This window comes from Peromyscus eremicus, chromosome 1 (genome assembly GCF_949786415.1).
Source record: "Peromyscus eremicus chromosome 1, PerEre_H2_v1, whole genome shotgun sequence".
NCBI lineage: Eukaryota > Metazoa > Chordata > Mammalia > Rodentia > Cricetidae > Peromyscus > Peromyscus eremicus.
Genome location: NC_081416.1, coordinates 193,860,296 through 193,878,033, shown reverse-complemented (window position 1 = coordinate 193,878,033; position 17,738 = coordinate 193,860,296). Strand labels below are relative to the sequence as shown.

The 17,738-nt window shown below is 49.3% G+C and overlaps 2 protein-coding genes across 2 annotated transcripts in view; both read right to left on the bottom strand.

Moving 5' to 3' along the window:
- Positions 1-5,880: 5,880 nt before the first annotated feature.
- Positions 5,881-13,552, bottom strand: LOC131904159 (fibroblast growth factor receptor 3-like). Its single transcript, XM_059255152.1, is given in 14 exon segments — positions 5,881-6,022; positions 6,269-6,339; positions 6,417-6,539; positions 6,657-6,844; positions 6,923-7,033; positions 7,120-7,241; positions 7,460-7,513; positions 7,515-7,606; positions 8,516-8,734; positions 10,496-10,686; positions 10,768-10,891; positions 10,979-11,061; positions 13,164-13,217; positions 13,522-13,552. Coding segments are annotated over 14 exon segments (1,605 nt in total).
- Position 13,553: 1 nt separating this feature from the next.
- LOC131904152 (fibroblast growth factor receptor 3-like) overlaps positions 13,554-17,738 on the bottom strand; it is a 99,040-nt gene continuing 94,855 nt past the window's right edge. The window contains exon 3 of the mRNA XM_059255138.1: positions 13,554-13,791. Within this exon, the coding sequence (XP_059111121.1) occupies positions 13,568-13,791 (224 nt within the window). The 3' untranslated portion in view covers positions 13,554-13,567. The remainder of the gene's footprint in view (positions 13,792-17,738) is intronic.

The following is a 17,738-nucleotide window of genomic DNA, read 5'->3' as shown; positions in this document are numbered from 1 at the left end:
AGCAACCACATGGTGGCTCACAACCATCTGAATGAAATCTGGTGCCCTCTTCTGGCCTGCAGTGCAGGCATACATGCAGGCAGAATACATAATAAAAAATAAATAGAAAATAAAAGCCATCATGAAGAAGGTGCAACAAATTCATCATACCATATTGAGCATTGCCAGTGAAATGACACCTTTTTAGTGAGACAAAGTCTAGATATGCAGGCCAGGCTGATTTTTAATTCTTTGTATCTTCCGCTGTTCTCATAGTCATAATCATACAGCTTCATGCTCTTGAGAGCTTGGATTTAAAGGCATGGTCTTCCATGAAACCATGTATTTCTTTAATATGTGAAACTTTCAGTAAAATTACAAAAGTTTACCTATCATAAATTTGTGGAGGGAAAATTTCAGTTTATATAACTTGCATATTAATTTTCAGATTTGACTGACAAAGTATTGGAAATTTAAGCATCCAAATGTACACTACCAAAGAAACACAGTATTTTCAGCCTGTGTATATTAAGCTTTTTCTCTGGTTATTTATTGTTCTTGTAACTGGAGTTAGTTGGTAGTAGTTAGTGAATGTATTAAACAAAACCAGCAATGTTGATAAACATCTGTTGGTACACAATTACTTCTTACAGCATACATTTTTCTCTGTATGTTAATATTTTGTGTTAAAACTCTGCCTACAGAACACTCAGCATGACAGTATATGAAATATGTACGCTTTTCATAAGCAATAATAAAGGAGGAAAATGCTAGTGTGCCTCAGTGGGAGGATATATGCCTTTGTATATATGTAGTCTTGATTAGAATCTTCAGTACATATTTAAGTGATATAGATTGATGGATAGATAGATGATAGATAGACAGACAGACAGACATGGTGACCTACTGAATTTGTTATCTTTCTGTCACTGTGACCAAGTATCAGACAGAAACAAATTAAGGATTGAAGTACTTGTTTCAAAATTAAATCCAAAGATTGTGGTTTCAAAGGATTTTGTTAATGGTTACTAGGCCCTAAAAAATGAGAAGAACATTATGGTGACAGTTTGTTCTCTCTGTTTCATACTTATGGTTCAAGATGTGAGCTTTCAGCCTCCTGTTCCAGCCACCATGCTTGCTTGCTGCCCTCACTCTGACATAACGGACTCTAAGCCTCTGTAACTACAAGCCAAAATAAACAATTCCTTCTATGTGTTGCCTTGGTCATGGTGTTTTATCACAGCAACAGAAAAGTAACTAATATGAGAGGTCACTAGACCTTTAGTCACCATTCTCTTCCCTGACAACCTCAGACGTTTGCATTAAACCCACTGCAGCTCTGTCTCTGTCTCTGTCTCTCCCTCTCTCTCTCTCCCTCCCTCCCTCTCTCTGTCTCTCTGTCACACACACACACACACACACACACACACACACACACACACACACACACACCAGGAATTGCTGCTTCATCTTTCTTTTTAAAAATATTCCCAAACTTGCTGAAGTATCATCCTAATATGTCAACAGACACACTCCATATTTCTGACAGGCCTCAAGAGGAAACGTCAATATGATATTGGCATAAAACTTCAACTAAGATATATTTCCCAATAATTTCATGTAGAACTGGGTGACAAAACATAGTTATGACTAACTAAAATGAGAACATTTTTTTTCATAGACAACATCCTGAGGCACCCTTCTCCAAAATGAGAGTAATTTTGTAAATTACAATGGTCATCATTGTTGCCTCAGTTTCCCACATAACATATAATACCCAATGCATTCAACTAATTTACCACATTTAATGATGCCTTTTCAAATATGTGCCCCTTTTAAAATATTGGGTACTATGTTACTTACATACATACATACATACATACATACATACATACATACATACATTATGGTGATATTTTATTTGTATTAAAATGTTATTTGTATGTTAATAAATAAAGTTGCCTGGGGTCAGAGCTATTAGCAAGCCATAGGAAAGCAGGGCAGTGGTGGCATACGCTTGTAATCCCAGTACTTGGTAGGCAGAGCTAGGTAAGTTTCTGTGTGTTCAGGGATACAGCCAGTATTGGATACAAATGTCTTTAATCTCAATACCAATCATGGAAACCCTGGAGGTCTATACAGACAGGCCGTGACGAGGCAGTCATGTGTTTGGGTTTACAACCAATGAGAAGGCAGAACAGAAATTCTATATAAGGACTTTAACACAGAAAGTAGCTCTGGTTCCACCGCAGGAGGAAGGGTAAGGTTTTAGCTCTTAGCTCTGACCTCTTGGCTTTCTTCTTTGCATTAGTTCTGTGTTTCTTATTTGATAAGATGGTTGGTTACATCTACAATACATGCTATATAATATCACTTAGGGCCAGAATTTACCAGAAACAGAGCTGTCACAATATACAATATGGGTGACATATAGTGTATTGATGTGATAAACTATAGGAAAAATGAAAAGTGGTATGTCCACACCATTGGACCTACGAAAATGGGAACACATGGGAGGGCACCCAGGGAGGGAAACTGGTGGTATCGGGTACACATATCCCCTTCTTTTCCCTGTCCTGCAACCCTGAGAGTGGATGCACATGGTGTAACATAGTGCTTCCCCCACTAAGAACCTCCAACTCCACACATCAAGCTGATGGCCCAGTGTGCCCTCTCCCCAGACTCAAAGCAAGGAGGTGTGGGACACAGTGGTGACAGAGCAAATGCTCAGACCTCCAGACACTGGGGACACACAGAAAGCAATCAAGGCGGGCAGTCCCAGGCATTAGAAAGATCCCACATCCCCACAGATCACAGCATGCCTTTTCCTCAGAAATATAAAGATACATTCATCACTGAGGGTGAGCTCGACCCAACCTGATGAGCTCCCATTGCCAACCCAGGATGACAACCAGCCACAGGCCACTGTTAGTAAGCAAGAGTGTCAGACTGGGAGCAAACCTATTTTTGATGCTACCCAAAGGACACAAGGAAACAACCACCATCACCATCACCCATGTCCAAAAGGCAAGGCAGTTGGGTAAAGAGACTCCTCTGGATCAGAGGAGACTAGACACAGCAGAAGGAACCTAACTTCAACAGGACATGGGAGATCTGAGTGGGAGGCTCAGGCCCTCTAGCTACCTCCTCCTGCCTGGTCACTGTCATCAGGTGTCTTTGTGGCTCTGAGTCCTTGGCATGAAGCTGTCTGGTGCCTCTTGTTAGGTTGCTGTAGGGGGTACCAACAGACATCCAGACCTACAGCATCCTCTCTACATAGTCCCGGCTGTCCTAGAACTTGTTATGTAGACCAGGCTGGTCTCAAACTCCTAGACCATCTGGCTCTGCTTCCCAAGTGATGGGATTAAAGGCATTCACTATCAGTGTACACTGTTTAGACCAGGGATTTTGCCTTCCTTCCCACAGAGGTTACCACATATAATTGAGCATCCTGTGTCCTCATAGGATCTCTCCTCTGGCAAGGCAGCTTGGGAGCTGAACAGTCCCAGAGTGCTTCCTCCACACCCCCATGGTTCCCTCCTATGGACTCTCTTAAATCCTCTCCTTGGCACCTCTAAACTGGTAACCCTGAGGTTGTGCCAGGCACTATGGATCACAGGCAGGCATGCCCAAGCCCAGCTGCCCTCACCCTGGGAATGAAAACCTAAGACAGTTTGTCTCCGTGGGGCCAGCACTTTGCTCTAGGGACCAGCCAGCAGCTAAGAATTCCTCACCAGCTATTATCCCCAACCCCCAACAGGGACAAACCTCAGAACCAGTCCTCACAAGTAGTGAGGATATAGCTGCACAGGTCCCAAAATGGAAGGGAAGAGGCACAGGTGGAAACCAGAATGGATTATCTCTTTATTTTTTGGAAAGTAAGTTGGTTGCATTAACAAAACCACATCTGCCAATGTGGGCTGACAAACTACGTGTTAGGCTCTAAGAAAAGTCACCCTGAGCCACTGTCCTGGCCCTGCTAGCTGACAGGCAAGCCACTAAAGCCTAGGGTCCAGGAACAGTACAAAAAAATAACAAAAGTGAATTCACTGCTTTTTCTTCCAAGTTTTGAAACATAATAGTCAAAACTATAAAATGAGGAAGCATCACATAAGAAGTGTTAAGCCTATGGCAAATACAACTTGTAAAGACTCAATAAATTATATATACATAAATACAAACTTCTAGCATCTATTAACATCTGAACCTTCATGCAAGACCATCCCATCCCTGTGCACAGGCTCCTTACACAGCGATTAGAAGAATCTGTGTGAAAATACCAGCTCACCTTGAAAAAAAAAAAACTCCCAAAGAAGGGGCCTACAGAAATCTAATCACTGAAAAAAAGGTCAGAGGAAATAAAACATGCTCATTGGAGCCTGCTCTAACTGTGAGGGCGCTTGAGCTCCCAGGTGCCACCTCCAGCCTCGGTGTGGGTCAGATGCACATTCTCAGCAACACCCCTAAGTCCAGCACAAGCCTCTTCAGCTATTAGCAAGTTACAACTTAAAATTCTGCCACACTCTAGCTGAATTCTATAAACCTATGTTGGGAGATTGGGGTTTTGGGGTTGATAATAGCTCTACAAACATGAAGAGCCAGGTACAAACCAAACTGCAGTGCCAGAAAAGCCCCTTGCTTCTCAACACGCTCTTGCCATTTCACTGATGAGCCCCAAGGGGTATACTGCTCCCGAGCCTCAGTTTTGCCCTCCTCCACATAGGTACAGACCTATGTGCATATATATCACACACAACATCTACCTGTATAAATGTACATTTCTTTCTGGAATAAACTTTTCTGATAGAAGTTAATGACTCCCAACTTCAGATATCCATAATTTCAGTCTTTGAGGGGCAAGGTGGGAAGGTGGAAGCCTGGGGATGGGGAGCTGTGACTCACTCCAGGCACAAGGTATCATGCAGGAGGGAGGATCACCACATTGGGCAGAGCTTCCCTGCAAGATCAGCTTTGGGTACAAGACTAAAGCACACCTCAAGAGTCCAGCTCTCTCTGCAATGGTCCCTACAAGGTGACAATGGGGAACAAGGGAGCCAGAACCACAGGATTGCATGGGGTGGGCCCTCTCATATTCTACATTTGGTGTTCCTGGCCCTGGCCAGTCAGCAACGCATGGTCCCAAGGGGATGCTGCACCCAGGGGCCAAAGATGCATATGCATGCGTGCGTACATGTACACACACATACACACACACACACACACACACAGAGCCCCATCTATTTTTCATCCTTCACACTGGTCCAGCTGGGATCCACCATGCACCAACAGTAGCAGGGTGAGCTAGAGTCCGCATAAGCATTAGCTGGAACTTGGTCTGTGGGACTCTTGGTCCCTCACATCTGAAGTGTCCAATTCCTGAGTTGGGTTGGGGGTAGCAGGTCGTGGGTGAACAGTCATCTCTAAGGAACTGGGGCTACTGGTATCCTCACCACCTGGCAAGTACTGCTCAAAAGGCATCGATAGGTCCAGGTATACCTGTTGGTGAAAAAAGCTATAGGACCGTACCTTAGCATGCACCTCCTTGATCCCACAGCCATCTGTATTCAGGCTGTACACCTGAGGGCTCATCCCGCCACTGGAACTTGAAGGAACAACATGCACAGGAATCAGAGGAGGCAGAGCGGGCAGGATTGAGTGGTACTAACATTGGTTGAAGTCACAGTAAGGATGTCATGCAAATCCTCTACCAGAAGCTTGAAGGTGGGCCTCTGTGAAGGCACTGCATGCCAACATTCCCACATGATCACACCTGTACCAAGTATGGCTGTGGTCTCCTGGTCTGCTGCCCTTCCCTACCAGCCCTCTACTCATCCCTGGACCCTGGTAGGAATCCAGCCACTCCCAGGGACAGGATAGAGGAGTGAGTAAGGAATACTTTGCTCACAGGTCATGTGTGCAGTTGGCAGGCTTGTCCATTCGGTAGCCCTCTTTCAATAGCTTGAAAAGGTCTTCCGGTGGGATGCCAGGATATGGTGAGCCCCCCAGTGTAAAGATCTCCCAGAGAAGGACTCCAAAGGACCAGCTGCAAGGGAGTGAGGGTAAAGGGCCTATTACTCCTGGCCCATTACTGCAACAGTCCTACACCAGGACATGTCAACAATGGGCAAGGTGGGGCACCAGGATGAGAGGAATGCCAGGGTTATGCTGTTGGCCCAAAGGAGAGGGCAGAATAGAGCCTGAGAGGACCAGGACCCTAAAGGTTGTGATACGTGTGACTTGGGTCTTGCTGTCCCCACTCTCTAACCCCATCCTATGTTGGCACACATACACATCACTCTGGTGGGTGTAGACTCGGTCAAACAGGGACTCTGGTGTCATCCATTTCACAGGTAGCCGGCCCTGGGCAGAGGGAAAGGTGTTGGCTCTCAGGTGTCCCCTGGAGCACTGTACTCCAACCACCCTGAACTGGGGCTCACATTTGTGGTCTTCTTGTAGTATTCCAGGTTGTGCACATCACGAGCCAGGCCAAAGTCTGCAATCTTCATCACATTGTCCTCAGTCACCAGCACGTTTCGGGCAGCCAAGTCTCTGTGAATACACTGAAGAGGCATGAAAGGAAGCTGGGCTAAGTTGACATCTCCCTAGCCCAAGCAAGCTTGATACCCACTCTTCCACCCAGAGAGGCCCCACTTGGCCTGTGCCCCACCTCTGTTCACCTTCTGAGAAGCCAGGTACTCCATGCCCCGGGCCACCTGATAGGCACAGGACACTAGATCTTTGCAGGTAAGCTGTTGTTCTGCCAGTCTGGAGGTGTCAGAGTAGTCCATGCCTGGGGGTCTTTGTGCCCGCAGGAACTCCCTTAGGTTGCCCTTGGATGCATACTCCATCAGCACATACAGTGGCCCTGGAAGCACAGGCATCTCAGAGATGTTGTGTGACTCAGGAGCCCCAATCCAACAGTCCACCCACTTGCCGCACCTACCACCCTGTGTGCAGGCCCCCAGCAGGTTGATAATATTCTTGTGCTTGCCAATAATCTTCATCATCTCCATCTCAGACACCAGAGCCAACAAGTCCTGGTTATTGGCATCATCTGTGTTAAGAGCAGGGGTGGGGTGGGGTGTCAGGTGATGGCCTTATCGCCCCCAGATGCCCTGTATTACTTCTCTCCCTTCTTACTTTTCAGCTTTTTCACAGCCACGGTGACAGGCTTGGCAGTGCTGTCCATGTTAAGGCCAATAACCTCTGCCATAAAAACCTGGCCAAAGCAGCCTTCTCCCAGAGGATTGCCGAGTGTCAGCCTGGCCAAAGAAGCAGAGGCAGTGAGTATGTGCCCAGTACCCCCAGCTCTCATGGCCCTGTGTCACTGCATCCATAGACAGAGTAACCCCTGAGATCTCACCCTGGACCCTACCTCAGGAGGATTTCATCCCACCTCCAACAGGCTCCTGCCTGGTAGCCATCTAGCCCCCAACCACAGAATCCCACCAAGTACATTGTGTCCTTCACCAGCACTAACCGAGTTCTAGATATTTCCCACTTTGGGTCAGCAGGCAGCTCAAGCTCAACTATTAGCCATAACAGTATGTTCTCTTGAGAATGGGCGGACGATGTGGACCAGGGGTATGTCAGAGTTCATGGAGGAGTAGGACTCCATGGTCACCTGCTTGGATCATTGGGAATAGGTTGGTGCCACATAATGGGTGCTGGGCATTGGAAAAGAGTTGATGTGGTATAACTCCTAGGAGTGGCAAGGTCAAGTCTATGTGAGACAAAATGTAGGGCCAAGAAGAGGGATGCTCATACAGTGGTTACTGAAGACTCAAAATTGTTTTGCATTTCAGAGTAACTTGGGATCCATGTGGAGAAGAGGAACAGGGAATGATCAGCCCATCTGACTGCAGAGAAATGTCTCCTGGCAGGCCCCAGGCACTGCTGGGACTCTAGGAGGCTCAAAGCACAATGGAGAGATCAAAATCTGGTATCTATTTTCAGTTACCTGTGGCTCAGGTGTGAATCGAGAACTCCTGTGAACAGCGGGAGGGCCCAGGGCCTTTCTTGCGGCTCTATGCAGGTAGCAGAGTGTCACAGTTGCCGCCATCAAAATTGAGAGGGAGAAGCCCACCCAGAAGATGATGGTGCCCCCGGATAAGCTGCCAGCCTTGTTACCCTCTGCCGGCTCTCTCTCAGCTGTAAAGACATGAATGTTTGGCTTCATGGGGCCTTATGGGATTTCTCATCAGCCTGAACCCCAGGCACCTGTGGGGAAGGGACCCTGGATACTCAGAGCTGGGTGACCTACGTCGCCCACTCACCATGGTGGTCAAACACATCTATGAGTCAGTAGGGGCCAGACTCAGGAGAGAAGTCTGGCAGAGCCAGAAGCACCCACAACACCCACAAGGCTCCCAGGAGATCCCAGAGCCTCAAGGCAGGACTGTGGAAACCCACCTGGAGGATTGAGGGGGAGGCCTTTGCAAGACCAAGATGGGGAGGGTTGATATTCCCATACGAAGCACAAGACCAGATTGATTACCACAGGATGGACTGCAGTAAGTTGTAAGTGATCCCCTGCTGTCCCTGGCAGCAGCTTTGTTATGTTCTGAGCCAGCAGAAGAGGACAGGCACAGCAGCAGCAGAAGCAAGTACCTGGCAGCACCTCCAGCCATGCAGAGTGATGGGAAAACCCGAAATAATTGCCTGCCAGGCAGGTGTACTCCCCTGAGTCCTCAAAGGTGACATTGCGCAAGGACAGAACTTCTAGCTCCTTGTCGGTAGTGTTAATGCCTGATGTCTACAAAGAGAGAACAAAGAGCAATAGGCAAGCACCAGCACCTCCCTTTGGGTACCACAGCACAGTCCACATGGAGATGATACAGTAAGGCTCCAAGGGAAATGTCACCTTTGCCACCACTACAGCCCTGCCACAGCCATGGAGGCTCAGGGCCCTCTGCATCCTGTATCAAGCCACTGAACCTGAAGTCAGTCTCTCACTTGGTGAGCAATTCCCTGTCCAAGGTGAGCAACAGACAGGTCGGGAGAGCATGGTGCCACAAAGAGGCAACATGCAGAGTTAGAGCAGAAACAGGAGATGTGCAGAAGGAAAGATGAGCAGACAGATGTATGGACAGGAAGCCAGAGGCATCAGTGTCAGCCAGAGAGGGGTAGAAAGTCTATGTTCTCAAACAGCACAGGGCTCAACCCCTGGCAGGTTCTAAGGACCTTCGAAGCATGCAAGTGGAGTATGCAAGAGGACACACAGGCCTGAGGGGCTTTGAAGGAGGAAGTAAGTCAGTGCTGGCTGGGAGCTACCACTATTACCAAGGCATCACAAGTAGAATGTGAGCCACAGGTGGGGTCAAGCAGGAAAGGGGTGGTGCAAGGCATTGGACAGGTCTACAGCCGGGGCCCTGGAGCTAGAGCTTAGCGAGCCAGGTAGGCACAGAGCAGTCATCACCTGCTTGAGGCCTGTGAACATGCAGCCAAGATGCCTTCTCAGCCACGCCTATGGAATTGATGGCTCGGCAGAGGTACTTGCCCCTATCCCACTCCGACACATCGGCTGGATCCCACTCTGACACATCGGCTGGATGGAGTTGTGCATCTGCCTCAGGAGTCTCACTGATCCAGGACAGTGGGAACATCCCAAGTCAGCTCCAGAAGAACATGAGGACAAGGCGGGGCAAGGGAGATCCCAAAGAATGGGCTGGGGACCGGGCAGCAACACCTGGAAGGCTGCCTGAAGGGAGGGACATAATGACAGTGGTAGCTGTGATTTCACAGACTGGCCTCCTCCGTGTCCACCATACACGTACACACACACACACACACACACACACACACACACACACACACACACAGTCGGAACCCATAGTCTCCAAACCTTCACTCCAGGGGTCTTGTCAGGTCAATTAGCCTGTGCTCATGAAATCACACACACACACACACACACACACACACACACACACACACACACACAGAGTGGGGATCACACTGGACATGGCCCTAGTGGCCTCTCTCAATATCCAGGATTCCAGCTCCTGCCAACACCTGTTCCTCTCCCCAACTAGATTTCATTGTCTCTCAACAGATGTTTTTCTTTGGGCTTCCAGTGCTGCAAAGTCTGAATTCTCAAGTGGCCCCGACTTGCGGCCATGGAACAAAGCTACAGGCAGAGGGAGGTAGGACAAAGCCAGTGAAGGCAGGATGTAGCCAGTGCTACAGTGCAGGCAGCTGGGGAGTGGGTAGCCTGTCCTCTAGGGTCCACAGGGTTCAGCAGACATCCTCCTGCCCTGAGCCACCACAACTGTTACTCAAGAGAAGCCTTCTGCAGGCCCAGTCCTTGGAGCAGACGGGGAAACAAGTCCCGTGGCAGGGCACAAGTAACACAGAGCCTGCCTGGAGCTCAGAGTAGGTGATAAGCACTGGGACCCATCTGCACCTTCTCAGAAGCTCCAACACCTGGGCCTAAGTCCCAAGGTAGGACTTATGGACCAGGGCCAAGACACTCCCAGACAACCTATCCACCCAACCACCTGCCAACAGCAGAGCCCACCTTGAGTACGGTGACATGGGGCTTCCCATCAGGGCCCATCTTGCTGCCATTCACCTCAACATGCTTCAGCCACTGGACGTGTGGTTGGGCATCACTATACACCTTGCAGTGGAACTCTACGTCACTGCCTAGAGTGGCTGTCTGGTTCGCTGGCAGCCCAGCATGCAGGATGGGCCGATGTGGGAAGCGCTCTGTAAGACACAGCTAGGTCAGGTACAGTGGGTCAAAGGGCCCAAGGCTGACCTGCCTTAATCACCCAGCCTGGCCCTCACCCAGCACATCCAGTGTGTAAGTCTGCTGAATGCTGCCAAACTCATTCTGTACCATGCAGGTGTAGTTGCCACTATCAGAAGGCACCGCACTCTCCATGACCAGGCTCCAGTGCTGGTTCCTAAGCTGCAGGTAAAGATAGTAGGTGAGTGGACACAGGCTACACCCTCTGTATCCAGGCCCTACCCATCTGTGCCCGTTTCCCAGACCCACCTTGATGCCCCCTATGCGATGCTCCCCTCGGAATTCCTTGCCATTCTTCAGCCAGGAGATGGAGGGGGTGGGGTTGCCGGCGGCTGCTCAGTGGAAGCGTACAGTGCTGGTGGCTGGCACAGCCAGCAATTTCATATCCATACGGTCCGGTTGAGTCCAGTAAGGGGCCCCTGATGACAAAGTGCTCATAATAGCATAATTGTGCACCCTTGCAAAGCTGTCCTACCTACCCACCCTCTAGCCTTATTCCTCATCTGTATTGAGGCTCTTTTGCTTTGCCTGAACACTTTATCCATAGCTGCCCTATCTCAGACTTGGGCATGTCCTCTTCTCTCCCGCTGAAGCAGGTCCACAGGTGCAGGTACCCAGGAGGCAGAACCCAGTAGAATGTAGGTCCTGGGAGGTAACCAAGTCAGGTCATTCCACCAGTGTGGCAAACTTGAGCTAGCCTCTGCAGTGCCCAGGGCCTGGTAGGGACCCTTCAGTTCATGCTTCTCCCACACTGAGTTCCCTCCTTCCTCTTTGCTGGGTGGAAGACGCTGTTGTGCAATATTAGTTGAAGATGTGTTACATTTGTTTATACTGTGAAATATTTAATGATGCAGAGATGTGTTGCATTCTTTTATGTTGCATTTAGCTCTGTGAAGTTGTGTTACTTTGCCTAAAACACCCGATTGGTCTACTAAAGAGCTGAATGGACAATAGCTGGGCAGAAGAAAGACAGACGTGGAAGGAGAAAGATCGAGAAGGAACAAGAAAGGGAGGAGAGGAAGATGCAAGGGGCCAGCCACCCAGCTACACAGCCAGCCATGGAGTAAGAAGTAAAGAAAGGTATACAGAATAGAGAAAGAGAAAAGCCCAGAGGCAGAAGGTAAATGGGATAATTTAAGAAAAGCTGAATAGAAACAAGCCAAGCTAAAGCCAGGTAATCATAAGCAAGAGTAAGTTTCTGTGTTTATTTAGGAGCTGGATGGCAGGCTCCCAAAGAGTAGAGTAAAAACAACCAACAACAGGATGCCATATTGTGGAACTCATGAGGAAGCTGAGGGAGGCAGCAGATTTCCAGAACAGAGAAGGGAAGCTGGGGCAGGGCCTTCCACAGCAACTCAACTGCAGGGCCCTATGAATCTCTAGGAGGAGGAACCGCCATACAAAGTAGGAGTAAAGTGTGCAGACACTGGTGAGGGGCCTCTCCTAGCTCTGAGCTGCCCTCCCAGGCTCCAAGTGTGGCCAATGGGCTTGACAGAAGACAGCCACACTGGGAGACTTCAGTGACTTAATGCTGCCCACTGCCAGGCAAGGTCAAGAAGGAGACCCATCTGGCACCTTACCTAAGCCTATGTGGGGCATAAATACTAAACACAACCAAAAGGAACTTAGGGCAAAGGCACTGGTGATGTGGTTGGGGCAGGAGCTATAGAGCAACTGGGTTAGAAATTTTGCTTTGAACAACCCAGTAGCCAAAGGGAAAGGGGAAACGAGAAGTCACCCCACTTCTCAGGACTACTACCCTTTGTTGGCTTCAGTCCTAGAATCCAAGTCCATTTCCATGAGGGTTCCACTCTGAAATCTCATACAAGCCTTTATACCTGCTTTCCTCACCCACCCACACTCATAAATTCATTACCCTCTTTTCCCAATAATTTTGTCTCTCTGATTCTCAACACCTTTCCCACTCTACCCCAGAAGGCCACAGATGGTCTGAGTATTCAGTCAACACCAGCCTAATCTCAGAGTTATAGCCTACTCCACGTACAATATCTGGACCCACAATGGCCTTCTTGTATACACATACATTTTCTCTCTCCTGCCATAGTTCTAGGCCATAATATAGGCACTGCCATCCATGTGCCCTCTTTACTCACACCCAATCTGTGATGCCCCCTTTACAACATAAGCCTCAGCATGGTACTCCTCCCCTCCTGCTGGCCTGAAGTAGACACTAGTCCCCTTAATCCTTGCATCTACTTACTCATCAGTGGCAACCTCAGCTCCCTGCCTGGCTTACTGGCACTTGTGATGCTCCTTCCCACCAGAGTCCATACCAAAATTCCTGCAGAGCTGCCCTGCCCTCTCACTGCTCCTGGAGCACTGTCCCCCTGTCCCAGTGTCATCTAACAATGAGCCTACAGGAAGGAAGCAGCCTGACCCTGACTAGCTCAGTGTGCCTAGACTCTGATCTCACCTGTGTCATCAGCCACATCCTCCCCATCTTCATCGTCTCCTAAGGCTGGAACATCTGCAACAGTTATAAGCAAGCAGTGGTCCTGTGACACTGCCACATCCAGAGATCTGCTGCTCCCTATTTTTGGAGTCCACTGCTCTCCACCTTCAGGACCCACTGCTCCCTGCCTTTGGGATCCTTCCTTTGCAACACCACTCCTTCAGACAGCACATCCTTGCGGGTATCCCCTACTCTCTATCTACAGCCAACAACACTCTTGAGCCAGAGATACTGCAGCCACCCTACCTAGGACTGCCCTGACCTCCCTGGCCATGCAGCTGCTCAACATATTTGGCAGCCTCAGCCACCAAGCACTTACCTGTCACATGCACAGTAAAACGGCACATCATACCCCGAGTGAGCTGCTAATGACAGATGTAGACCCCCGCATCCTCACTGGAGGCATTCAGCATTCGTAGCCTCTGGGGCCCCAATAGGATGCGGTGGGAGGCTGCCAGCCTTGTGCCATCCTTAGACCAGACAGTGCAGCCTGTGGAGGCTCCTCCAGGCAGAGAGCAGATCAGCTCCAGGGTGTCCCCACTGCCAAAGGCCACCTGCTCCTGCTGGAGAGGCTCAGGCTCTGGGACCTCTGTGGATGAAATGGAAAGCTGTAAAAGAGTCTCCAAAGCAGCATGTGAAAGCCCACACTTTACTTTGCAAACACACTAGCAAAGGCTGTGGCAGGCAAGTGAGGGGCATGCTCCTGGGGTTTGGGGTCTGGTCAGACAACGTTCAAACCAGGAGTGGGCAAACTATTTCAGTAAGAGTCCAGTGACATCCGTATCTCAGCTCTGTCAATGGTCTGTGCTAAAGCTTCTGGCTCTGTCCTGAAGGAGGAAGCTGTCTTCCAAAGATGATACAGAAGAAGCACAGCAGCCCTTCCAGTAGCTGAAAGATCTCAAAGTGTCATGAAGAGTGGGGGCAGTTCTATGGTGCATCACCTGCCTGGAATATCTGAAGCCTTAAGCTCATTCTCAGCACCAGCAAAAAAGTCCCAAATTTTTCTTCCTCTGATCCTTCCACTATTTGAAAATGTACAACCAATCCTTAGCTCACAGGAAGGCACAAAAACAAGTGAGAGACAGGCTGTCATTCTCTGGCCTCTGGATCAAAGCTCAGAGAAAGGATAGGGAGCCCTTTCACTGCCTTCTTAGCACCCAACCCACATCTTATTCTAACACAGTTTGATGGAGAGGAAGCAGACATCTGGTGTGGTGACTCATACACTCAGAAGCCTGAGTCAGAAGGATTGACACAAGCTCACGGCTAGCCTGGGCTAGTGTGAGACTGTGTCATAATCAAAATAAAAATAAATGAAAAGAGGGAAGAATGTTGGGTGGTGTTGCACACCTTTAAACCAAGCACTCAGGAGGCAGAGGCACGTGAATCTCTGGATCTGAGGCCAGCCTGATCTACAGAGTTAGTTCCAGAACAGCCAGAGAAACCCTGTCTTGAAAAACAAAAATAAAAACAAAGAAACAAACACACAAAAATAAAAAAAGAAAGAAAAGAGGGAAGACACAGGGTCATTCAAGAATATGATTGGTTGGCACTTGCTTGCATACACCACAAGAGTTCTATTCACAGTAGGTACATACTTCCACCAGCAGCAGAAGTATACCAGTTGGGGGGCCTTGGACTGAGACAGTCTGTGACTTGCACCTTATACGCCCACTAGATACAACAGCCAGTTAGGAAAATAGGACAGACAAACATTAAGGACAGCAGTCTGGCTATTACTCAGGTCAGCAGTCTAGGGGGGTCCATATGGGCTCACGGGGTGTCTGAGGACCTGGGACCCCCATTTCACAAATGAGGACCATGCTTTTGCCAGGGGACATCAGAGTGGCCATGTGAGCCAATTGGAGCTAGAATCACAGCCAAGTGGAGATAGCCACCTATCCTGAGGGTTAAGAAACTGGAGTAATGTAGCCCCTCGGGTGGTTAGACACAGGTAGCCATACACCTCTCCCCTACTCATATGGTATCCAGCTTATGAGGAGACCCAAAGGCCTCACACTTAGGGACACACCACCAGCTGGCAATCACACCCAGACCTCCCTGCTAGGACCCAACAATGCCCATCACAGGGGCAGCTTGGCTCAGGGCCCAGGACAGGGGCAGGTAGTCCTGCTGATCAGACCTCCTTCCTGAGATACAGATGGACTGGTTACAATGTCACTTGTCATTCTGTGGATGCATAGCCTAGATTCAATGCCCACTCAGGCCATACCAGTCCCAGCTGGCCTATCCCAGAGTCATCCCACAGATCCAAAGTACACCAGGATTCTGACAGCCAGAGGGACTGTCCCCAATGTGGGACTCCATGAAGTCCCACAGAGCCACAGCTTTCAGCCTGTCCCTGGGTGGACCTCACAGCAAGGGCCCTTCTAGCCAGCTCTCCAGTCCTGCTGCTTCGTCCTATGGGGGCAATGAAGGCTGGAAGCTGCCTGAGGCATCACAGAAGACCAACAACAGTCTAGTCAGTAGCCTCAGTGCAACTGTGGTCCTAAGGCAACAGCCAGTTAGTTCCGGTTTAGTCTGGCCAAGACAAAAAGGTCAAGCTATTCACACAAGTACCCAGATCAGGAGAGTGACTAGGGAAAGACACAGCATCCCCCAGGCCAGCCCCATGGAGAGCCAGATTGCTGGAGATATGGAGTGGGGATGGGAAATGGCCCTGAATCAGCTGAGCTGACATTTGATCTGTCCACCAGGAGCCAGCATAGCCCAGACACCTAGACTTTGGGGGACTCAGGCAACAGCAGATCCAACCCTGTGATCCCATTCCAGGGTCACAGGGCCTAAAGGGATTTGTGTCATGAGTCATGCAGGTAACAAGAGAAAGACAGTGTAGGATGGGGCTTGAGACAACACAGACTATGGTACACCCTGAGGAGGTAGTGTCAGATCACAGGCTAATAGAAAGCTCACACCCCCACCAGCCTTCAGAGAATCAGAAAACACTGATATTTTAGATTACAATTCATAACACTAACAAAATTACAGTTAAGAAATAGCAATGAAATAGTTTTATGGTTGGGGGTCACCACAACATAAAGAAATGTATTAAAGGGACGTAGCATTGGGAAGCTCTAGAACCACTGTAGCTACTATTTCCCCCTACTGAGCACACAAACCCAGCTTGCCCTACCTACCAGGGGTGGCCAGTGTGGCTGGGGCCTAGCCCTGCCTCACAGCCCTTAGGTCCAGCCAGCTCTTGCTTGGTAATTTATGCTCCAGAGAGAGTGGCAGCCATATCTGTATTTTCACTGCAAGGCCCATCTAGTTAGGGAAAAGAATTAAATTTATTGGCCTGTCAACTCCCTGGGTGGGAAAGAGCTGGTGCTGTCGTACCAGTCCACCTTCACTGCCTGGAGCACAGAGAGCATCTGCATCCCCTTTGACCTGAGATCACTGACACTAGACACGGAGCAATGTCTTCACCAAATATTAATATGGTCCCCGGTCAATGGCCATTTGGCTCCTGAGGAAGCACCTCCATGCAAGCTGATGCTCAGAGTGTGCTGACCTCAACAGCTGCTGTCATGCCAGCCGAATAACACGCACGCTCAACCTTCCAGCACACTTCCATTAATTAAAAAAAGAAGAAGAAAAGAAAAAAGTTCCAGGAGCCGCAGCTGCTGAGGAAGGAAGAGTATTAGGGGAGTTGGGAGAACCAAGCTGCCTCATCTAGCAGGTACTGCAGCCCTACTCAGACCTCCTGGGGAGGCTGAGCAGCCATAGATACAGGCAGTGGGGGGCTGGGGGAGGCAGCAGGGAGCTGGGCCACCGGGGTACAAACACCAAGGTTCAAAGGAATGGCTGTTGGGACACCTGCTCAGTGGGCAACAGCTCACCATTCTTGGTGTGGCACCATCAGGCCATTGGCCCGCATTGCCATGCTGGAGCCAGGCATAGGGTAGCAGAGGTTAGGGAGAGCCTGAACACACATATTTACCTAAGGGGGGGGGTCAAGCCTCACACTCTGGCCTAGTTTGATGGAATTCAGTGTCCTATCAGACCTTGCTGGATGAGGCAGCTTGGTTCTCCCAACTCCCCTAATACTCTTCCTTCCTCAGCAGCTGCGGCTCCTGGAACTTTTTTCTTTTCTTCTTCTTTTTTTAATTAATGGAAGTGTGCTGGAAGGTTGAGCGTGCGTGTTATTCGGCTGCATAGCTGATGCTGGGCTCTTGGGACACCTGCCCGTCACCTCCCGGAGTGTGATCTACAGAGATGTGCCTCTGAGAGACCACCCCTCAAGACACCTATAGGCAAAGAGAGGAGTGGAAGCCCTGAAGGTGTCACCTTGTCATGTGAGACACTGGGTGACAGAAGCTAAGCTTTGGTCAGGGTACTACTGCCCACCCCCAAACTCTAGCCTTCATTTTGGCTGAAGCTGAGCAAGAACTGTCCTGGAGGCCTTGGAAACCAACAAAAGACACTTCTGGTCAACAATGGGAATTATGGAAACTCAGCAAATGGCCCTCCTGAATGCTTAGGCTGAGGAACTCAGCGGCTCCCTGCAATGTGAAC